Source organism: Callospermophilus lateralis, chromosome 9 (genome assembly GCF_048772815.1).
Source record: "Callospermophilus lateralis isolate mCalLat2 chromosome 9, mCalLat2.hap1, whole genome shotgun sequence".
Taxonomy (NCBI): domain Eukaryota; kingdom Metazoa; phylum Chordata; class Mammalia; order Rodentia; family Sciuridae; genus Callospermophilus; species Callospermophilus lateralis.
In genome coordinates, this window is record NC_135313.1 from 6,029,848 (window position 1) to 6,054,121 (window position 24,274).

Here is a 24,274-nt window from a genome sequence, read left to right on the forward strand (position 1 = left end):
GGCCATCTGAGCACACTGCCCCTGCCACTTCTCCCCAACAGGGACAATAGGGGTCTGGGACACTCTGTCCTGCTAAGCACCCAGCTCCCTCATTGCACCCTGGCTCTCTGCTCCTGGGGCTCAGGGAATGAACAGTTCAAGAGAGAGGCACCACAGGACATAGCCTTGCCAGGCCCGGGCATGTGCAGGTCAGCCACTCACCAAGAGACGGGCCAGCAGCTTCTGAGGTGCAGGCAGGTCCACTGAGGAAGGAGATGCAACCTGAACTGAGGCTGCCCATCCCATACCAGGACACACCCACATACCCAAGGGGGACTTGACCCTGGGAGGTGCCTTCCCAGGGGACTTTCCAATAAAGAACATCACCATAGTTGACTCAGCACAAGGGAAACTCATGCTGACGTGCTGAGTGCAGGAGGTACTGTTCAGACCTCACCCCTGGGTGGTCGTTGCAACGGTTACCAGACTTGCCATGATAGTGTTTTGTCCCCTGTTGTGAACCTTGGCTTCCCTTGAGCCAGCAGTAATTAGAAAGCCTGCTCCCACCCGTCCTGTCCCCTGCAGGCTTTGGGAGTCAATGAGCCCATGCAAAGCAAACTCACGGGACTTGGACGGATAAACAAGGGAGGGGCCAGGCCTGCTAGGAAGTTGCAGGTGTTGGAGCCCAGGAGGGGACCCAGTCCCAAAGTTAAAAGGGCCACGAGGAAGACCTCAGGGGGCCAGCTAGGCAGACCATGGATCCTGAAGGCCTAACTAAATTACCAACATCACTAGTCACAGCCATCCCTGTGAAGCCCCAAGCCCGTGAGAGCAGCCCCCTCAGCACTAGAAGTGGGAAGGAGGGGGACAGAGCAATCCATAGTAGACGGGCATAGCTGTTTTTCCGAGAGTCTGGTGTTAACAGACTCATCATGGGGTCAGTTTACAGAAGACCTGGATGAACAACTATAGTCCCTCTATCTGACTCAGAGAGGTCAGCAGAACAGAGACCCAGAAAGACCACACCTGGAGAGAGCCTGAGCAGGAGGCCCCCAAGGTGGGGTCTGGGCCAGGAGTGTGGACTGGGGACATGGGGACTTGAAGAGTGTGCTCCCAGGAGGAAGTTCCACAGGACTCCAGCACCTCCTCAGATGGGGCAAGGTGCATTCCGGGCGCTTCCTAGAGAATTTTGTGGAGGGGACTTGGGGAAGGGTGACAAGGAACAGACCCAGCAGCCAGGTCCCACCAGCGGGCTCAGGGCTCCTGCTCACCGTGTTTGCACTTGCCACTCATGCTTGCTTCTGCATCCTTGCTGTGGAGCTGGCGCTCGGCCAGGTTCGTGAGGCTGATGCAGATGGGTGTCAAGGCCTCCGTGTAGTCTGTCTCCATGATGTAGCACAGGAGCCGTACCCAGAACTCCTGGGGTGGGGCAGGGGAAAAGGAACCCAGGACCAGCTGGACGCATCCCAGGGCCATCCAAGACTGGCAAGCTACATGCACAGCAGAGGCCCCAGCCAACTTCCCCAGAGCTGGCCCCGGACACCACTGACAGACTCAGCCTACACTGACTCCTGCCAGCCCGGCCTTTGTCAGGAGGGTCTCGGTGGCATTCACCCAGCTAGAGCTGTCTCACACCCTGCCTGCCAGCCTCATACCAGACCTACACCCAATGCACTGTCTTTGTCTAGGCCCCTTTCCTGACCCCAAATCCTCTGGAGTTGCATGCTGGGCAGATGACCCAGCTGTGCTTGCCAGTTGTGACAGTCAGATTTACAGCCCCTCCTTGATGCTTTTGTAGTGAATTTTTCCTATCTTATTGCTATGTCACATTTCATTGCAATTGAAAGTTGTTTCTCTATGACTCTGGGTTCCCTGTGATCATGTAGAGTCCTCCTAGCCTGTACCTTCACATCTTTCACACAGCAGGAACTTGCTAAGTGCTCATGGACTGTTTGCTTACACACATACACAAACACATCCACAAAATACATGGCTCTGGAATTGAATTTTGAAGGGAAAGAGCTCAGGCAAGTGGAAGACAAAGACCCCCCAACCCCCAGCTGCTGCAGACAGTGAGCATGGAAGAGGTGAGAGTGCAGAGCCGCCACGTGCCCATTTCTCTCCAGTCTTCCAGGTGCGGACAGCAGCCATTGGCTCTACCATGGCGGCTGGCTGGGCAAGGAGTGGACTCACATTGGTCATGCCACTGACAGAAGAGGTTATGGTCTTCACGGTGTCCATGGTGACTTTGTGGACCATCTTCTCCTCCAAGTCCCTCTGATAAAAGTTGTCCCGGCGATTTTTCTGGAAGACAGAACAAAGGGCCCCTGCTAGAGGGCTAGCAGGGGTTTGCTGTGGTCTCAGGGGTGGTCTTCTTCCTCGGCTGGGGAATCCATGCCCAGACACTGGTCTCCCGGATGCTCACTGCTATGCACAGGTCTCCTGCCTGTGTGTCTCCTGCACACACCTGGACCCTCTGCCCTTGCGTTGTAAACACAGGTCCATAAAGTAGCATTCCTGCTCAATGCTTTGGAAGCATTTCTAAAGCCCATCTGCTCCACGGTGTGCATGTCAGGGTCACTCACCAGCTTGTAGGTGGACAGGGTCAGCTGCACAGACACGTACTTCAGGCCCCAACCTTTGATCCGGTCCTGGTAGCCTGACAGAGCCAACTGGCCGATGATGCGGAGAATAGCCATCCTCACCTGAGGGGAACAGGGCCACGGTTTGCTGGTGTGGGGAGGGCCCCAGGGCAGGAACTCAGCACCCAGTACCCAGTCCTGTCGGGTGAGACATCTGGGAACTGGCACTGCTAAGGGCTGGAAGGGGCTTCAGGAGCCACCTGGCTCCTGCCCACTCTGGCAACCACGCCTCATCGCATCTGGGGGACCCACCCTGTGGTGTGCCCATGTTGAGACACACCTACTCCTACCCTGTGACATGTGGTGGCCCATCTTAGGGGTCTTGGGGGGTGGGGGGGAAGGCCCGTCTTTCATCCTGGGCTCTCTGGGCTTACTCCAGGGAGACTCGCTACGCAGAGGAGAAGGAAAGCCAGCACTTTCCCCTGGAAGCCTCCAGGCATTGAAGATCTCCTCTCCTGACACCCATGTTCCTTGCCCATCTCCCTCACAACCTCTGTGCTGTCCCCCCGCCCCCCCCCCCCCGTCCTAGTTACCCCTTCCCAGTCCACAGCTGGACCGGAGGCTGTGGCTGAGGCTGCCCTGGAGCTGGGGCTGTGGTCCCAGCTCTTGTTCCTGGGGGCACACCGCCATGTGGCTGGAGCCAGTGCAGCTCAGCTGGGCTCCCCTCCCACCTGGTGGCCGTGCCAAGACATGGCCCTGAAAGCTCCTCAGTGACCACCAGGGCCTCCTGGGCAGAGCCGGCTCTCATAGCCACTCTCCTCTGGGCCTACTCAGGACTGAGTGGGAAGCCAGGGCTTCCATCAAGGTCCCCACCCCAGAGAGCTGGTTCCCTGACGGGGTCCCCTCGTGCCATCTCTCCCAGCTCCTGCCCTGTTACCTTGGACCGTGCATCAGAGAGGGTGTTCTTGACCACCCGAATGGCCAAGTAGATGGTCCTGAGACTCATTTTGGGGTCTGAAAAAGGAAGACCGGTCTGAGGTCTGTGGCTCAGGGAGACAACAGGAGGCCTCTCCCTGTCACCTCCCCTTAAATCCCCTCCAACATCCCAAAGACACTCTCTTAGAATGTCTCTAGCCAGGCTCGCCCTGGGCACAGCGTCTCCTCATACTGTCCCCAGCAGCACCCTCCCTTCAGGCCCAGACGGCGTAGGTTCACACCTTGTCCCCTTGGCTACAGGCCTCCTTTGACCCCGGTACCCTCTCCTTAAGGCAAGGCCTCCACGCAAGAGCGTGAACCCTGCCCTGGATCCCTGCAGCCGGGCACACCACTCTGGGCACACAGGGCGGCAAAGCTCAGCAGTGAAGACTGTGGACTGGTGCCAGGCTGCCTGGCTTTGACCCTGCCTCCACCACAATCCAGCTGTGTGGCCTCAGGTGCACTGCTGAGCCCTTCCGTGGCTGTGTGTGAACAAGAACAGTGTGGCCCGTACAGAGCCACTGTGAGCAGGAACGTGTTAACACCGTGCCCAGCGCACCATGGGGCTGTGGGCCTGTGTGCAAGTCAAATAACTGACACCAGATAAAGAAGGAAGATTAAGTGAGGCAAGGAAGAGAAGGTCCTGGAGCCGTCTGGAAAGGCAGTACAACAAGAAGTTCAGGGCTTGGAGTCACCTAGTGACCACTGGGTAGGAAAAGAGGAAACCAGGGCAGGTAGAAGGTGGCAGGTAAGAGAAGGGCACAGTTTCAGGTTTTCGCCTCTAAGATGGACACTCTATTTCTTCTGAACGTGAAATTTGTTCATGTTCATTGCGAAATTAAAATAAAAGACAACCACTCTTCACAGGGTCAGTGTGCCCAGAGCAGATCTTCTTCATGCACCCGAGGCCATGGCATATGCCCTGCCCCGCACTGTGATGCTGTGCTTAATACCGACAGAGCAGCTTTGCCATGGAAAACTAGGGACCCACTCCACCACTCCTCCTTGGTGTATAGCATCCCATTATGAAGATACACTGTAATTTATTCCACAAATTCCCTGCAGAAAAACACCGCAGCTGTTTCTGAAGTTTTGGTTTAAGTACAATGTTTTAATGGACATTCATGTCAAATCACCTTTGGCAATTATTTCTTTCACATAATTGACAAAATGTTAGATTATTGAGCCCAAGGTTTGGCCCTGATTTGATTGACCATCCACAGTCCTTTATCAGTTAAAATCTCTTCCAGTGAAGTATGGAGAGCTGGTTTCTTGTTGCCTAGACCAGGAATGGGAAAAGCAGAGCCTGCAGTCCAATCTTTTTGTAAGTGAAGTTTTGTTGGAACATGGCCAGCTCGGCAGTCTACAACTGCTTTAACTCTACAGTGGCAGAGGTGAGAGATGCTTGTCCATACGGCCTACAAAACTAAAAATACCTTTGCTATGTGGCCTTTTACAGAAATGGCTAGGCCAACTCTAGCTATCATCCTTAGCATCTCTGTCCACGGACTAGGTAAATAGGATCTCATTGTTACTTAAATTTGCATTTATTTAAGAGAGAAGTTTTCATGTGGGTGAAGGTGCCTCACATCTAGTTACCTACTTTAGAACCCCAGAGAGGCTGGATCTGGAATCCCTCAGCACTTCCCAGCCCACAGTCTGCCCTGCACAGAGGCAGGCAGCTTCAAGGCCAAGCGGGAGCTGCCCACGTTCTTCCAACCATTAAGTACCCTCAAGGTACACGCTGTCCCAGAGGGCACTTTGTTCAAACTCATAGGTGCCATGTCAGTAGGGAATTGGTGGGGAGATCTGTTACCTTTGATGCCAAGGCCAGGTTTGGAATTGGGGCTCAGGGATTAGACAGAGGTTCAGGGTAGGCATGGAATCCATGGGCCACTGTAGATCTGGCCTTTGGATCCCCTTTAAAGGTCCATAGGGAGATCCAGACTCAGAGGCTGGGGTGGGCCAGAGTGCTGGTTCGAGTCACAGTTAGAAAAATAAGGAGCCACCAAGAGACATGGCTCCCTGGGGCCACAGCAGTGTCTCTAAGGGGGAAGAGGCACCTCTGCCACCCCACCTGCCCACTGATGCTCACCTTCCGCGCTCACCACAGCCCGAATCAGGGTCAGTGTCCCCACGCGGATGGCCTCCTTACCCACTTCCATCTGGCTGAAGAAGAACTTCATCAGCTCCTTGGGGTAGGAGCGAGCTGTGGAGTGGAATAAGCCCCTTCGTCACTCCCTCTGGCCTTGCTGGGACTCGGTGAGGCTCCCGGCAGACCTGCGGGCAGGGGCGAGGGCCCTGTGGCCGAGGCTCACCGAGGGCTATGAAGCAGTGCACAATCTCCATCAGGTTCTGGCTGCTGTACTGATGCTGGGCTGGGGCCTTGGTGCACACCTGGGGACGGGGATGCAGGGAGGACAGGGGAGATCTCAGGGGCAGGAGACACAGGCAGCCCAGCCTGACCGTGCCTGCACCCCGCAGGGTGCAGGAGGCTCAAGAGTGAGCCAGGGCGAGGCTACCTCCTGCAGCTGCTTCCTGCAGACCCACCCTGAGGTCGCAGCTGAGCTTGCCGGACTCACCTGCACATGCAGCTCCATGAAAATGGGGTTCAGCTGCATTTGGGGGATGGGGGTGTTGGTGGCAACTGACACTTCCAGAATCTGTCTCAAAACCTGCAATGGATGGACAAATTGTTGCAGGTGGCCTTCTACCAACTCAGGGTCAGACTAGGTGCTTGCTACTCTGTGGGCCATTGACTGGTGGCTCCAGCCTCCCCAGGGGCTAATTAGAAACACAGACCCGCTGGTAATCCCCACCAGGTCCAGGTGATTCCTAGGCACAGTGAAGCTTGGGAAGTGCCCGTACTGAGCACATTCTGAACACATCACCCAGGCCTGTTCATCTTCCTTTTGCTGCAAAGATCTAAGGATGGTTCCCCATTTCCATCACTTTCATTTCTGCTTCTTGCTTTTGCAGCTAAGTGCCAGCCTTGTTTGTGGACGAATGGCCCCTTTACAGTGGCCATCAGCCCAGACCATGCCTCCACTTGGAACCTGGCAGCATCTCCATCTCAGCTGGGCCAAAGGCTGCTGCAGGTTGAATGGTGTCCTCCCCAAATCCATATCCACCTGGAACTTCAGAATGTGACCTTATTTGGAAATAGGGTCTTTGCAGACATAATTAGTTAAGGATCCCAAGACTCTTGTGATTCCTAATCACAGCAGTCCTACTAAATTAACACAAAGGCCATGGTCCCCTAGGGCCTTCCAAGACTCTTCAGGGCTAGTCCCTTCCACCTGGAATGACAGAGTTCATTTTCCATAAACCCGACAAGCACCAAGCTCCTCAGCCCCTTGTAGGTACAGATGTGGGGTCTGTTGATAGGTCATCAAAATATGTGCGTCCTCACCTTCACCTACATGACTCCCCTGGACACTTGGGGACCCAAACCCCCTGGGCCTTCTGCCTCACCTGTGTGATGAAGATGGCCTCCAGGCTGCCCTGGTACTCGGCCAGCAGCAGGGGGATGTAGTCGTAGACCTGCTCCCGCAGCTCATCGTTGGGCAGGAGGAGGCTCAGCATGGGCTTCAGGGACTTGACAACCCCCATCTTCACCTGCCCAGGAAATGGGGTCCCCGAAGTCCCAGCTAGTCCCGTGATCTCGGCCCCACCCACTGACTCCGAGGACACAGAGGAGGAGGGACCTGAGGCAGAGTGGGAGCCCAAGGCTGCAGGGACAGTACAGCATGGCCACACTACCCTGGGGTCCCACCTACAACCAGGTAAGCTCGGGTGGGTACAGAACCTCTGTGGGCCTCAGTTTCCTCGTTAAAATAGTCCTAGTCCCTAGAGTCAGAGTGCAAATAGCTCCTGTGGACAAGACAGAGGACACCCGCACGTCGCACTGAAGCAAGGAGCCCACATCTAACGTCTCTCAGGGGCCTTTACAGGGTCCAGCTCACCAAGCAAGCTAGGTGGGTCCCTGCGGCTAAGCACCCTCCACGTGGCTAGCTCTGCCCTTCGGCCGGTCACAGCTTCTCTAGCCCTTAGAGAACCCTAGAGAGGCTGGACCCAGGGTCCCTCAGCACTTCCAGCCCAGTCTGCTGACTGTGGCAAAGGGGAACAGGTACCCTGGAAGGGCGCAGCTCACCTCTGGGTTGTGGTGCCTCAGCCACACGGTCACGAAGTAGCGGTACATGGGGAACAGCTTCAGAGCAAACTGCTCCTCGGTCATCACGGGGTACACGCTGTCCTCCAGGTGCCTCAGGTAAAACTGCACCGTCTCACAGAAGGTCTCCGTGGCTGCCGGCAGCAGAGGTGGCAGATGGGGCCAGAGGGGCCGGAAGCAGAGCCAAATCTTCCTAGCCCCTCTCTGGATGGCCGAGACCCTCCCCGCTTCTCACCCCTTGGCTCCCCAGTTGTGCCACCTGGGTGACAGTCGAGCACACAGGTGTGTCCAAGCCCCTTGCCCTTGAGGCAGGGTCTGTGGTGGGGCCTGGAATAGACTCTCTACTCATGTCCTGGGGATTCCCATGGAGAGCCCAGCCAACAGGCTCGACCCTCCTTTTCTTGATCATCAAGAAAATAGATGTTAAGTCACCGTGCTCTGGGCAAGCTGATCAGATTGCATTAAAGACAGGACGGAGTCTAACCTAAAGGGAGAGGCTTCCCCTGACGTCCCCTTCTCTGAACGTCCACCCCCTCTCTAGTCTCAAACGCTGAACTACAGAGCAAGCTACAGAGGCACACGACGGCCTCTACCCCCTATGCCATGGTCTTGTAAAAGGCCTCCACGTGTCTCAGCCACCTGACCCCAGGAGAGCCGATCAGAGGCCAAACAATCAGGAGACTGAGCAAATGTCTGGGGAAATGAAGAACATACCTCTTGCTCAAGGTTCCTCTACCTTCTCCTCACCCTGCGTCCCCCTCCCTGACTCTGACCAGGACAGACCCACAGACACACGTGGACACGCACCGCTACATATCACCTGGCGCATCTTGGCTTCGTTGGCCAGCCTCAGCATCGTGAATATGGTAGCCAGAGTGATGCCCATGTATGGCATGAACTCAAACACTGCAGGATGGGGACAGAGGTCACAGAAGTCACTGCAGGGCGGAGTCAGGGCAAGGCCAAGAGCAAAGTCCCACTGCCTACCGCCTCCAGTCCCTGACAGTCCAGATCCAGGGAACCCGTACCTCCTGGGGCCACAGGAAGTTGTGTGGGATTCCACCCTGTGTGAAGGGAGGGAGCTGGACGTGGGGAAGGAGGAGGAGGCAGGCAGGAGAAGGGGAGGGAGGGGAGGGAGGGGAGGGAGGGGCAGAGTAGGCCACCAGAGGCTGGGGATGGGGGCCCAAAGCACCACAGAGAAGCAGGGGGAAAGCAGAGGCGCAGTCCAGGCTCCTGGAGCACATGGGGCCCCACAGAGGGTCCCCGGGGTGTGTTGAGAGGAAGTTAGAGAGATGGAAGAAAGGGGACCAGTGACAGAGACATCCTCCAGCAGGACCTTGTCCCTCCCTACAAGCCCCGCCCCGCCTCCCACACTGACAGCACCTCCCGCCAACTTCTTCAGACTTGGAACAATAAAAACCATATATATTGATAATAATGAAGTAAAAAAGCCCACGTCCCCTGTGGGCTCCCTTTCTCCGGGATCTTTGGCAGCAGCATCCACAGACCTAGGCCCCTCCTTGGCCCTGCCGGCCGCCCAGCTGCAGCCCCTCCTCTCTTCGCCTCCCACAGGCCCCCGTGCCCAGCACCCAGGCAACTCCTGCACCTCCTCCAGCCTCGCCCACTGGCCCTCTCAGCAGAAGTGGACACATGGGGCGCTTTGGCCCTTCCTGAATTGCAAGGACTTGCGGCTTTTGACTTGACAGTGGTACAAAGTGACAGGCATTCAGGAGAATCTGTACTTCCAGTTTTGAAAGTGGACCTTCTCCTAGGCTAGTGATATGGGGCACTACTCTCCTGTAATGCTGGGAGCCACAGGCCACCCGCAGCTCCCAGTCGGTCTGACTGCCACCAGGGGAAACGACCAAGCTCTACGGTGCCCTGTGTCACTAAGCCACGGTATTCGGGAGGTTAGGTGAATGTTTTTTCACTTAGAACGTTGTCCACCTGGATGGGGCTGTCGGAATTGAGGAGCAGTGTGCTCTCCCCAACAGGCCTCAGGACTCCACCTTCCTCCCTTTCCTCCTTATGATTCTTCCTAGGGCTTCTCCATGTTGGGCTCCTCCAGGCTGGGTCCTTGTCCCCAGTTCTTCCCACTCTACCTTTACTCTCTGGGTCCCAGTGGCTTTGAATGCCACCTGCCATCACAGGCTGCTGGGAACAGAGGCCAGACCTGCCCTCTGACCTGTACATCCCGAAGTCAGCTGTCCACGTGGCCTCTCTGTCGAGACATCTCACAGAACCACATTTCTTAATTGGAGCCCTCCCGCTCTTCTAGTGCTTCCCATCTCAGGAAGCAAACCTAGTCGACACACAGCGCTTAGCCCCTCTGGGCCTTCTTCCCCTACACAATGCACTTCCATGTCCCACCTGCCAGGGCCATCTCACGACTATCCACCGCTCACCGAGGGCACGGCAGCCCGAGCCACCTCCACCTCCTATCACACCTCCAGACACACTCCAGCCAGAATGGTCATCCTGGAACCCAAATGTCATCAGATAACAGCTGCTTGGAACCATTCAGAAGCTCCAGTGTCCTCAAATAAAGTCCAGACTGCCCACGGCCACTGGGCCCTGCCTACCTCTCCCCTCACTTGTGCCCATCTCCCCCAGCTTCCCAACTCCAGCCCCAGCCACGTCCCGGTTCTTCAGATAATTCAAGCTCTTTCCTGCCACAGGGACTTGGCACATAGTATTCCTCTGCACATGGAATCTTCTCCTCTACCCTCTTCTTGACTCAGACATCCTCTCGTCTTTCAGGTCTCTGCCTAAATATGGCTTCCTCACCGAGGCCCTGCAGGATGAGAGCCCCTGCCCTCACCCTGGTCTCTAACGGCCACTAGGATCTTCCTGTCCTGCCCTTCAGCTCCCGGTATAAGGTGTTTGCCTGACTACGGCCACTCCTGAGGATAAGGGCCATGGGTGTTCTACTCATCACTGAGGTCAGAGCCCACCGCAGGGGTGAAAGGAGAGGGAGGGAGAGAAGGAAACAGGGAAATGGAGATGGGAAGACAAAAACTGATGCAGGGAGAGGAAAAGAGGCGGCAGGGATAAGACAGAAATGAGAGGCTGAGAGCGAGAGTCCCAAAACCTGAGAGAGACACAGAAACCACGGAGAGGAAAAGTCGAGGAGAGAAAAGAGCCACGGAGACACAAGGACTGGGGCAAGGCCAGAGCCCTGGGGGCCCAGAGGGCAGAAACGGGGGTCCCAACCCACCATTGCCATTGGCCAGCTTGGCCAAGGTGACGACGACAAACTCGTCCGTGAGGTGGAGGGGCTTGAGGTGGTGCTGCAGCTCATACATGACCAGGCTGAAGTGGTTCCGCGACAGAGCCACCAGCGTGTCACTGGCCACCTCTGCCTTTGTGTAGCCCTCCACCTGCAGGGGATGGGACGGGGGCCACCTGGGGTGAGGACTTCACAACCTACCACCCCACGCCCACTCCATCCTCCTGGCTTGGGCTCAGCCTTCCCCCACCCAGCCCCGACCCAGAAGTGACTGCCCCAGGGCTTTGGGCATCCCCAGCCCCCCAGAGGCCCCAGCTCCTGGGCTGTGGGGGGAAGGCATGATGGAGCCCAGCCAGCTACCTCTGAGATCTCCCGCATCTCCTTGGAGGCAACGGTGACCAGCCTCTGCACACACGGCTCCTCCAGCTCCCCCTCCTGCTGGATGATCTCCTGGAGGATGTTGTAAATGTTGATCTTGCGCTGGGTGGAAATCTGGGAGAGAAGCAGGCAGGTGGGAAGGCCCTGTCTGTCTGGGAAGGACCCCGCCCTGTCCCAGCACCAGGTGTTCTCTTCCTCTCCCTCCCTCTCTTCTCCATCAGAATCCCATCCAGAGACGGCCACCACCACCCTCCAACCACCAGGTCTCCGCCTTCACGTCTCGCACTTCCCTCCCACCCATCCAACCGGCCCTGTCCATGTAACTTACAAATGGGTTCTCTTCCCAGTTTTGGCCAATAGTCAGCAAGGCAGGTGTCAAATGGTCAACACACACAGTCCTCCCCACAACTAGTACTGCCCTTTTAAAAGACCCCAAATAGCTCTTCACCCTGATGAAGACCCAGAAACTTGTCTCTTCCTCTCTTTTGATTCTTACGTGGGCAAAATCTGGCACCATTTGAAATAACCTGGCTTAGGATGAGATCGGATAGATGGATTGTGCACCAAGACCGTACCTGGACAGTCATGCAAGGGTCAGATATGAAAAGGCACTCTTAAGGAATGAGAGTTCTGGAGAAATGCCTCATGTGGTAGAAAGTCCAGAAATCTCAGAAAATCTGGGGGCCTCAAGAAGAGGAATTCACTCAAATTTCTTAGCTCTTCTGCTGACATCCAACACAGAAGTCTTGGCCTTGGTTTCCTAGTCTTGGGGAAGCAACTAATAGAGTTTCCTAAAATTCCAATGAGCAATAGCTTTGGGAAAGTACTTGGATGGATATTAGTGGTGGGGCTTTAGTCATTGCTCAATACTGTATATCTCCAGACCAGTATTTCTCAACTATTAATAATAGTTGGTAGTAGTAGCAGCAGTCGTAGCACCCACTTAAGGAGACTTTTTAGCCATTTTTCCCTAAGTGTTCCCCCAACAAAACTTAAATAGCACAGTGCTTGTCCACACGTCCATGCTTCATATGTAAATGTAGAACTTCCTTCATCCCAGTGAGAACACTGGGAGAAACATCACACCATTGAGAACGCATGCTCTAGGTTTTCAAGGCAAGTTCAAGGAGGTCTGTACACTCCATAAATAGCCAGGTAAGAGACAGCAAGACCAGCCTTCATTTGTGATCAAGGGTAATCAGTAAGAGCAGTTCTGGCCGCCACCAGGCAGTGCAGCCCTGAGCAGAGACAGGAGATTGGGAACGCCTGAGCCAACTTAAATCAATTTCCAGAAGGCACCTGAACCAAAGAGATTAAATTAGGCACAAAGGAAATTGTGTCTGAACCATTCAGGCTCTGGATCCCACGGGAGAAAGCTACTTTTGCTGTTGATGCTATAGTGACCACACAGGAGCATCTGTACCCCGTGGCAGATACCCAGTAATTAGTATTCATAATAGTGAAGCTGAAAGCTGTGGCGGTGCCGTCCCTCTTCCCTAAAAGTGGATTTCATCAGAGACCCTAGAGATCCAGACATCCTGCAGAGTGGGGCATCTCCCCAGCAATCCAGCTTGTGGATCAACTCTCAAACTCCTACCAAGAGTTCCAAAGTTCAGTCAAGACTAAACCCCAAGAGACAGGGGATGGAAATGGGAAAGGCAGAAGAATGGATAGGAATATAACTTTCCAATGTTCATATATACATACACGACTGGTGTGACTCCACCTCGTGTACAAGCTCAAGAATGGGAAGTTATACTCCATGTGTGTGTGATATGTCCAAATATGTTCTACTGTCATGTACAACTAAAAAGAACAAATAAAAAAAATTTTTTTAAAAAAAGACTAAACTCCAGTTACCAAAATCTCTAGTTTAGAACTCTAGCACCTCCACCACAGAAATGCACATTTTGTCAATACCCAAATTGTATTGAGCCCATTGTGAACCAGACGACTCAAAGCTGAAACGTACTACAACCAGTTGTGTTTCCCAGTCACAAAGCCTGGAAGCTAAGTGAGGGACACAAATGCATTGGGCCTAACAACCCCCAACCCCCAAGCCAAGGGTTATAGAGCCAAAAGCAAATGCGAAGAATGAAAATCCATCCTGGCCAACAGATTTGACCACCTCAGCAGAAATAAGCCCTTTATTTCTCAGCAAGAATTTTTAAATTTTTCCCTCTTTTTTTCACTTTTTTCTTCTTTCTGCCATATTCATACTTTTTATCCTTCTTTGTAAATTTTAACTATTTAATTTTTTTCAAATTTCACTTCACCATATTATATTACTTTTTACTTTTTTCCATTATGCATGATTTTGTGGATGGGGGGAGGTGTGTAGCCACCATGGATAGGTTCGAAAAATATATGAGTATTTGTATAATTTTATTTTCACATTAATTGCTTCCTTCTACACTTATTATTTAGCCTTGATTTGTCTTAGGTAGGATTCAATTATATGCAGGTGTGAGTTGATTTTATCTTACAGTCGCTAATTGTTTTGTACCATGGTTCTTTCCCCTCTTATCTCTACTTCTTCACTCTCTTCCCCCATTAACAACCAAATTTCTGTTTCCACTTCCTATCTTTATTACTTTAGGAAATCTTTTATTCTTTCTTCCTTATAGCCAGCATCTACTACCAACCTCCTGCAATCTCCTCTGATCCCTTTTTAAAAATATTTTCTACTCACCCTATTTTCTCTTTACATTAGAAACCATAATCCCACCAAATAGTAAAATTATATAGTTTATGTAATTCACCCCCTTCATGTTGACATGATAATTAATATGGTGGACAGCCTAGTAAACACCTGATGTTGAATGCCTGAAATAGTGAACAGTTTTGTATTGTTCAAGCTGATGTTAAATGCTAACCCCCACCATTCCTATATAGGTGGTAATATTACATATGTCATAGTAGATATTGGACATTTATCTTAAAACTATACAATCTATTAATGACTTCAGTGTTATTTCTGGCTCCCTCCTCCCTCTAAGAGGGTATGGCAAATGATTGGGTAACTTCAAAATTACAGAGTAGAGACTCCGCTGCTGAGAAATACTCACAATCCAAACAACAGTGAATCTCACCCCACATATGATCTAGCCCCACCTGAACCTAAACATTACTTCAACTCATAAAACTTGGAGATGAAAACCCCAAAACCAAAAACCAGGCCCCAAGAAAGAACAACCAAAGAGGAACTTCAGGACCATCCATCAACATTTACTCATATATCAAAAACAGAAATAAATACTAGAATTGAAAAGAACTACACATAAGGACACACATATAAAAGAGTAAGGGGAAATAAACTCAATTGATGCACAAGTATAGGACCTCTGAAAATTTGAGGAAACAGGCAAACAAATTCTCCCCCATACACAAAAAAGTTCATAATTCCCCCAACAAAAGATCCCACAGATATGGAAGTGGATGAAATTCTTATTATTAAAAACTGATTCTTGAAATGTTCAATGAACTAAAGTAAGATCTAAGGAATTAATTAAGAGAGAAAGTTCAAGATATGAAAGACCATTTCCATAAAAAATAAAAATATTAAAAATAAACCAATCAGAACTCCTAGAAATGAAAGACACATGAATCAAATTTTAAAATTCACTTGAAAACATCATCAACAAATTAGATTGTATAGAAAATACTACCTCAACCATTTAAAACAAATCCTCAGGCCTTGAATATGGGATACATGAACTTAAATACACAGAATAATATAAAAAGGAAAAATAATAGAACATGATTAGAATGTATATGAACTCTGTAAAAACATCAAACCTGAGAATCATCAGGATAGAAGAAAACATGGAGATAAAGGCATGAAGAACTAAAGGCATTAAGAACATTTTCAACAAGATAGTCACAGAAAACTTTCCCCATACATATCATAAGTGAAATAGACATCCACAAACAAGATCCCAAATAGACTTGATCAGAAGAGAAGTTCTCCAAGACACATCATAATCAAAATGCCTAACATAGAAAATAAGGAAAGAATATTAAAGCTGCAGGAGAGAAACATCAGGTCACATTTAGAGGAAACCAATCAGTAAGGCTCACTTCTGACTTATTAACTTAGACACTAAAATTAAGGAGGGCCTGGATTGAGATATTTCAATCTCTAAAAGAAAACATTTGTCAACTAAGATTACTGTACCCAATAAAGCTCTCTTTCATATTTGATGGGGAAATAAAAACTTTCCATGACAAAGGTAAACTGAAAGAATACATGACAACCAAGCCAACACTACAAAGAATTCTAAAGATAAATTGCACACAATGGAATCCCCCCACCAAAAAATCCCAAAACTCCCAAATAAATGAAGATTAATAAAAGATTAATCATCTAAACAAGAATCAAGACAGAATTAAATATAACAAAAAATCAAATAGCAGCAAACTATAAACACATATCCATAACAACACTGAATATAAATGGTCTAAACTCCACAATTAAAAGACATAGATTAGTAGAATTGATCAAAAAACAAGATCCAGCTAGATCCTATTTGCAAGAGAATCATCTCCAGGCAAAGACACTGAAAGCCTGGAAATGAAAGGATGGGTAAAAATCCATGCAAATGAATTCTGAAAACAAGCTGGAGTAGCTATTCACATATCGAACAAAGCTGATTTCAAGCAAAAGTTAATCAGAAGAGACAAAGAAGGCTGTTACATCCTAACAAAGGGAATAATTCAACAAGAAGATAAAACAATGGCAAATATGTATGCCCCAATGTCAACATATCCAGTTGCATTACTCCTTGATATTAAACCCTAGATAGACCCTAAGATAATAACAATGTGTAATTTTAACACACCCTTCTCACCAATAGACCAAGTCATCAAATAATAAAACCAATAAAGGTATGTATAACCTAAATAATAGTATAAATCGAATGGATCTAATAGATATCTGCAGAATGTTTCATCTCAAAACAGTTGAATTTACCTTCTCAGCACTTCATGGAACCTTTTTCAAAATAGAAGATATTCTAGGTTACAATATAAGTTTTAGCAAATACAAAAAAAAAATGATGTAATCTTGTGTATTCCATTGGACCTTAATGGAATGAAACACAGCAAGAAAAATAATAGAAATCACATAAACACATGAAGATTAAACAATACTGTTTAAATGGAGAATGGAGCAAAGAAGAAATCACGAAAATACTAGGAAAAAATGAAAACAACAATATAACACACCAAAATTTGGAGAAAGGTATGAAAGCTATATTAAAAGGAAAATTCATTGCATTGAGTGCCTACATTTTTAAAAAGTAGAGAGATCCCAAATAAGTTTATTCTCCAACCAAAGGCCTTACAAAGAAGAACAAACTAACTTCCAAATCAGTAGAAGACAAGAAATAATAAAGATCAGAGCCAAAGTTAAAGAAATTGAGAAAAAAAATACATAAGATCAACACAAGGAGTTGGTTCTTTGAAAAGATAAATGATAATGATGAACCTTTAACCAAACTAACTAAAAGAGAGAAGACCAAAATGAACATAATTAGAGATGATAAAGGAGATAATCACCACAGATACTTCTGAAATCCAGAGGATCATTAAAAACTACTTTGAAAATTTATACTCCAATAATCTGTGAAATCTAGAAGACACTGACAAATTTCTATATACATATGATCTGACTAAATGGAACCAGGAAGATACAGAAAATTTAAACAGACCAATATCAAGTAATGAAATTGAAACAGCAATTAAAAGCCTTCCAGCATCTGGGTGTGGTGGTACACAACTGTGATCCCGGAAACTTGGGAGGCTGAGGCAGAAGGACCACAAATTCAAGGATGACAACAGCAACTTAGCAAAGCCCTAAGCAAAATGGTGATTTTTAAAATGTTTAAAATAAAAAGTTTTATTTTAATAAAAAATAAATAAATAAAGTGTTTCAAAATAAAAAGGTTGGGGGTGCATCTCAGTGGGTAAGCACCCCTGGATTCAATCTTCAGCACCAAAAAAGAAAAGCCTACTAACAAAGAAAGGCCCAGAATCAGATGGATCCTCAGCTGAGTTCTACCAGACCTTTAAAGAAGAGCTAATACTAGTTTTTTCCAAGTTATTCCATGAAATTGAAAGAGAGGGAACACTCCCAAACACATTCAGGGAAGCAAGTATAACTCTGATACCAAAACCAGACAGAGAGCCATCTAGGAAAGAAAACTTCAGACAAATATCTGTGATGAACATAGATGCAAAGATCCTTAACATTATTTAACTGCATTTGGAGAGACATGAAGAAGATAATATACCATGATCAAGTGGGCTTCCTCACAGAGATCAAGGTTGTTTAAACATATGCAAATCAGCAAGTATAATTTACCACTTAAATAGAATCAAGAACAAAAACCATATGATCATCTCAATAAATGCAGAAAAGGCCTTTGATAAAATACAGCAACAGTCATATTAAAAACACTGGAGAAACTAGGGATAGAAGGAATTCACCTCAGCATTATAAAGACTAGGTATAACAAGCCCAAAGCCCATGCCGTACTAAACTAAAAGTTCTTCCTCTAAAATCAGGAAGAAGAGAAGAACGTCCATTCTCACCACTTCTATTCAATCTAGTTCCTGGGACTCTAGTCAGATCAATCAGTCAAGAGAAGGAAATTAAAGGGATATAAATTTAAAAAGAAAAAGGCAAACTATCACTGCTTCCTGATGACATGATCCTGTATCTAGAGGACTAAAAAATTTCACCAGAAGACTTTAGAGATAATAAAGTACCAGGATGCAAGATCAACACTCATATATCAATGACTTTTCTATACCCCACCAGCAATTCAGCTGAGAAATAAATCAGGAAACCCATCTCTTTTGCAATAATCTCAAAAAAAAAAAAATACCTGGTAATGACTCTAACCAAGGAGGTGAGAGACCTCTACAATGAGAATTATAGAACACTGAAGAAAGAAATTGAAGAGGATGATAGGAGATGGAAAGCCCTTCCATTTTCCTGGCTAGGCAGAATTAATTTTGTCAAAATGGCCATACTACCAAAAGCAATATACAGATTCAATGCAATCCCCATAAAAATACCAATTACATCTTTACAGAACTAAAAAAAATCAGTCCTAAAATTCATTTGGAAGAATAAGAAACTCAGAATAGCCAAAGCCATTCTGAACAAGAAAAGTGATGCAGTAGGGCTGGGGGGTTGTGGCTCAGAGGTAGAGCGCTTGCCTGGGATGTATGAGGCACTGGGTTCGATCCTCAGCACCACATCTAAATAAATAAATAAAATAAAGGTATTGTATCCATCTACAACTAAAAATATTTTTAAAAAGAAAAAGGTGATGCAGGTGGCATCACAATACCTGATTTCAAATTAAACTACAGAGCTATAGTAGAAAAACAGCATGGTATTGGCATAAAAATAGACATGAAGATGAATGGGAAAGAATAGAAGACACCAAGACAAACTCATGTATTTACAGCCACTTGATACTTGACAAAGGTGCCAAAAAGAATTGTTGAAGATTTTTAATACATGGTGCTGGGAGAACTGGATATCTATCTATATGTAGAGAATGGAGTTAGATTCTTATCTTTCACTGTGTACAAAAGTTAAATCAAAGTGGATCAAAGACCTAGGTATTAGGAATTGCAACTCTTAGAAGAAAACCTAAAGGTCAACACTCCATCATATAGGAACAGGAACTGACTTCCTTAACAAGACCTCTAAAGCTCAAGAAATAAAACCAAAAATCAATAATTGGGATGCCATCAAATTTAAAAAGTTTCTGCACCACAAAGGAATAATAGAGTAAAGAGATAGTCTCTGGAATGGGAGAAAATCTTTGCCAGTCACCCCTCTGAAGGGGATTAATACTCTGCACATATAAACAACTCAAAACAACTCAGTGCCAAAAAAAGGAAAAAAAAAAGCCCCGTCAATAAATGAGCCAAAGAACCAAAAAAAATAATTTTTAAAAATAAGAAGCCAAATGGCCAACAAATATACAAAACAGAGTTCAACATCTTCAGCAATCAGGGGAATACAAATCAAAACTAATAAGATTTCATCTCACTCCCATCAGAATGACAATGATCAAGAGCATAAATAATAATAAATACCGGCGAGGATGTGAGGAAAAAGGTACACTCATACATTGTTGATGGGATTGCAAATTAGTACAACAACTCGGGAAAGCAGTGTGGAGATTCCTCAAAAAACTAGGAATAGAACCACCATGTGACCCAGCTACCCTAGTCTTTGGTGTTTATCCAAAATATCTAAAATCACCATACTCTAGAAATACAGCCACATCAACGTTTATAGCAGCATAATTCACAATAACCAAATTATAGAACCAACCCAGGTGCCCATCATAGATGAAAGGATCAAGAAAATGTGGTGTATATACATAACTGAGTACTACTGAGCCACAAAGAATAATGAAATGATGGTATTTGCTGGTAAGTTGATGGAAATGGAGACAATCATGCTAAGTGAAATAAGCCAGGCTGGGAAAATCAAAGGTCCAATGTTTTCTCTGATATTGAAAGCTAAAGAAAATAAGTGAAAGAAGGCAGATGAAAAGGGGATCTGTTATCATAAAGATATAGGGAAAGTCAGTGGAGTAGGAGGAGAACAAAAGGGAGGGAGGGAGGGAGGTAAGGAGGGAAAGGGGAAAAATATGAAATTAATCTAACAAAATCATGTTACCTACAATATAAAGGTACCAAAGGGAATTCTATCCTTATGTGCATGTAGAAAGTATCAATCATAAATAAGTTAATAATGGAAAGAAAGATCAGTAGAGGAGAGAAGGAAGAATAGGGGGAAGGAGGAAGGGAGAAAACATGGGGGGAATGGGTATTGAAATCAAATTCCAGGCATGTATGATTTTGCCAAAATGAACCCAAATACTATGTATAATTATAATGCTCTAACTTTACAAAATAATAATCCGTACACATAGGAGTACAGATTCACAGTAGCCAAATATCCATCAGCTGAAAAAGAGTATGTGATCTCTATATATACACAATGGAAGATTATTCAGCCGTAAAAAGACGAGGTCCTGTCATTTGTGATAAAGAGGATGGACCTGGAAGACATCATGCTAAGTGAAATAAGCCAGTCACAGAAGGACAAATACTGCATGACCTCATTTGTGCAGAGCCTCATAAACGGTTGATCTCATAGAAGATGAGAGTAGAAGGGTAACCACCAGAGCCTGAGAGGAATAGGGAGGAGAGAGGAAGGAGGAGGCAGAGAGGTTGGTCAAGGGGTACAACTTTCCAGGTCAACAAGAGGAAGAGGTTCTGGTGTTCCGCTACCCAACAGGGTGAGTACAGTCATAAATAATGCAGGTTTGTCTCAAAAGGGCTGGATGAGAGGAGATTGGATGTACTCACCATAAAGACATGATAAAAGTTTAAGAGGATGAATATTTTAAATACCCAATTTGATCATTACACAAGGTACACATGAATCAAAATTTCACTTGTACCCCATAAATATGTACCATTATTATGTGTCAATCAGAAAGAAGAGAGGAAGAGAAGGAGGGAGGGGAGGAGGAAGGGAGGGAGGGAGGGTGGGTGTTTGGACAAGAGAAGAGCTATCAAAGACTTAGGAGCTGACTGACAGGTGACTATTGGCTGTCTTCCAGAGGAGTGCTCGGTGCTGCTGTCTGGCAGATGCTCTGGGGTTATCAGGGTCTATAGGGGTGTGCATCTTAGCTTGCCCTTGATTGTCTGGGCTATTTTACAGCTCTATAGGCATAAAAATTAAATTGTATTAAACTGATAACAATGCAAAAGTTCTCCCCACCCCCAGCTGTGAAAACCATCATCAGCCAGGGCAATGCAAGTGGATTTTTATCTGGTAAAAAAGAAAAGTCTCCATAGGTAAAATTCTCATATGAACAGCTTCTACCATTTTACTGGTTCCTCCACAAATTAATGAATAAATAAAATATTTGTTGCACATTAACTTTTAAAATATGTGTACTTGTTCATTGTCTGCTTATTGACACTGATCTCTGTTTAAGGCCTATGTATTCATCATTTTTTATCTGTATTTCCTGATCTTTGACTTCTGGGGACTGCTTCTCCCCGAGTTAGCCAACTCCTAGAATAGTACACAAGTTGCCCACGCATGTGCATGCTTTTCAGACAGACAGACACACACACACACACACACACACACACACTGAATTGTGTTCCTTCAAAATCTTACGTTGAAGCCCTAACCCCGAGAGTTGGGTGGCATTTGGAGACGGGCCTTTGATAGGTAATTAGGGTTACATGAGGTCAGAAGTATGGGTCCCTGATTCAGTGGGATTGGTGTAATGATAAAAGGAGGAGAAGGCAGAGGGGAGCTTTCTTTCTCAATGCATGCAGAGGAAGTCACATGAGGACAGTAGAAGGCAGTTGTCTACACACCAGGAAAAGAGCCCACAGCACAAACCAAATCTGCCGGCACCTCCATTATAGATTCCTGGAATCTAGAAAATAAATGTTAAGCCACAGAGTCTCTGGTACTCTTGTTCTCGCAGCCCATGCAGTCAAAGGTGACGGCCAATAATCCAGAGCCCACGGCCCAGCCAGGCAGCTCCCAAACCCAGGTACCACGACACAGGGAGCCTGGAAAATGTGAGCGGTCCGGCCCCTGCCGCTCCTCGTCTCTGCACCCCAGCACAGCTTTGCACCTGTGATGGTCATGACTGTAGCTGAGTAGCAGGAGGAGGCTGGGCTCAGAAGAGGTGTGCAGGGCGAGGCGGCCCTACCTCTGGCACCTGCAGGCAGCGGGTAAGAGCGCGGATCACCATAGAGGGCTCGGCGGTGGCCCTCTCTGTGATGATCACGGAGGCCAGGGTCTTCCGCATGTCGAGGCCTGCCCCAGCCATGTCTGTCTTTGCTGACTCACTGTCCATGATGTCCAGGAGGTTTGTGACTTGTTGGTAGATACCTGAAACAAAGAGGGCACAGGTGCCGTGCGGAGGTGGCCGTCACAGGAAGCCCCTGCACCTGCCCAGCTCCAGCTTCCCCGGGACATCACGCCCACTGTGACGATGGAGAAGCTGAGACCCAGGTGGGCTGGCCTTCCAGCAGTGAGTGGCCGAGAGGGACAGGAAGGCGAGGCTGGCAGTGACCTCCTTACCACTGTCATCTAATGCAAGACCCTCTGCGTCCTCTGCTTCCTCCGACACGTCTCCATTCACGTCTGCGGCTGCTTCTGCCATCTCTTCCTCAAACTCTTGCGAGATAAATGAGATTTGTAAAGGACTCCATATGGCAACACACCCTTCCCCTGGAGTGTGGGCAGAACCAGTGGCTTGATTCTAACAGGATATGACAAAAGCAAAGGGTTGCCACTCCCATGATGCTGTTGTTAACAGAAGCCTCCACCTGGGCTGACTGGAGATCCGCGTCCTGCTGGCCTTGAGGAGCCAGCAGGCGGCATTCGAGCTGCCTATGGAGGGGCATGTGGTAAGGGATGGGGCCTCAATCCTCAATCCTGAGGAACTGAACCCTGCCAACAGTCACAAGAGTTTGGAAGAGGTCGCTGAGCTCCAGAAGGGAAGGCAGGAGAGCCAAGACCTTGATGGGGCCTCTGAGGCCCTGGGCAAAAACAACCCAGCTGAGCCCAGACTCCTGAACCACGAACACTGAGGGATAATCAGTGGGTGTTCCTTTAAGCCACTGGGTTAGTGATCATTTGTTACACAGCAATAACTAACTAATACACTTGGTCAAAATGTCCCCCGTACTCTTCTAGACCCTGAAAGTTCATGACTCCTGAACTCAATTACTCTCCTAACTCCCTTCAAAGGCTTTCCCAGCTTCTTAAGGGCTGACAAACGCCAACACAGATGTTAAGGCAGGGATAAGAAGCTCCCAGCTCCTTTCTCCTTTTGTCCCAAGTTCCTCTGTCCTTGAGGCCCATCCTCGGGCCCTTCACCATGGTGGTCTTTTCTTCCTGGGTTTCCTTTAGCTCTGGGACCTAAATACTGACCTTTTCTCAGAGTCTTCTTATAGATGGAACAAAACTATGCCACTAAGAGAAGCTCTGCTCCTTGCCTACTGCACATCAACAGGAATACGAGCACTGGCAGCCTCAGGTGCCCAGGTGAGGCCGTTGGACTCCTCCATGACGGTTCTATGAGGAATGTGCCGCCCGGCAGTGTGGGAGGGTGCATCAGAATGGGCACCCGTTAGACCCCAGACCCTCGGAACTTTGAGATCCAACTGCCCAACTCTCTGTCCCAACCCAGGGCTTTTGGGGGGTGCACAGGGCCCTGGGATAAAAGCTCCACGTGCTGTTGTCCTTAAACGTTCCTCTTGCCCACTCGTTTGTGCTGATGTACTGCGGCCTGTTTGGAAAAGGGAAATGGTGAGAGTAGGGGTGATTCACAGCCACTTCCCAGGGGAGGGAGCCCAGGATGGGGCCGCCGGAGAGAAAAGGAGGAGTGACAGAGTCTGGGGATAGGACTTCATCTTGCCAAGGATCAGACAGTGTGCAGGATGGGAGATGGGTTCCCGTCAGCAGCACTCTTGGAAGATAAATGACCTCAAAGACAGGTAGAGGAGCAGGAACTCTGCTTCCCTAAGTCAAAAGCCGGTGCTAATGTATTTCCCTGTCACTTGAAACTAAAACAAATGGTCCAGACCCATATTTGCACAAAGAGGTATTGGCCTCAGGGAAGCTTTCTATGCCTTCCACGGCTACAGAGCGAGAATCAGAGCCACACCCAGGTCCAAGGCTCCTTAGTTAAAACTTGTACTTAAAGTTGCCCATCCTGCCAAGTGGGAGTTCTTCAGCCCCTGCTCGGTCACCTCTAATACCACAGAGCTCACTTCTCTCAGATGCTGCCTATTTCTACATCACAGAATTGGGATGATTAGAAAATGAATTTCCATCATATCACTCAAACACATCTTCCCCATAAAAGTCCTTCATTT

The 24,274-nt window shown here is 48.1% G+C and overlaps 1 protein-coding gene across 1 annotated transcript in view; it reads right to left on the reverse strand.

Annotated features, from left to right (window-relative positions):
* Mroh2a (maestro heat like repeat family member 2A) overlaps positions 1-22,554 on the reverse strand; it is a 51,107-nt gene extending 28,553 nt beyond the window's left edge. The window contains exons 1-15 of the mRNA XM_076866408.2: positions 22,473-22,554; positions 22,099-22,280; positions 11,297-11,428; positions 10,925-11,087; positions 8,515-8,613; positions 7,690-7,841; positions 7,011-7,154; positions 6,119-6,211; positions 5,855-5,933; positions 5,632-5,745; positions 3,499-3,575; positions 2,565-2,684; positions 2,173-2,283; positions 1,251-1,398; positions 202-242 (exon numbers count right to left, since the gene is read on the reverse strand). Of these exons, the coding sequence (XP_076722523.2) occupies positions 202-242; positions 1,251-1,398; positions 2,173-2,283; positions 2,565-2,684; positions 3,499-3,575; positions 5,632-5,745; positions 5,855-5,933; positions 6,119-6,211; positions 7,011-7,154; positions 7,690-7,841; positions 8,515-8,613; positions 10,925-11,087; positions 11,297-11,428; positions 22,099-22,280; positions 22,473-22,554 (1,737 nt within the window). The remainder of the gene's footprint in view (positions 1-201; positions 243-1,250; positions 1,399-2,172; positions 2,284-2,564; positions 2,685-3,498; positions 3,576-5,631; positions 5,746-5,854; positions 5,934-6,118; positions 6,212-7,010; positions 7,155-7,689; positions 7,842-8,514; positions 8,614-10,924; positions 11,088-11,296; positions 11,429-22,098; positions 22,281-22,472) is intronic.
* Between the last annotated feature and the right edge of the window lie 1,720 nt (positions 22,555-24,274).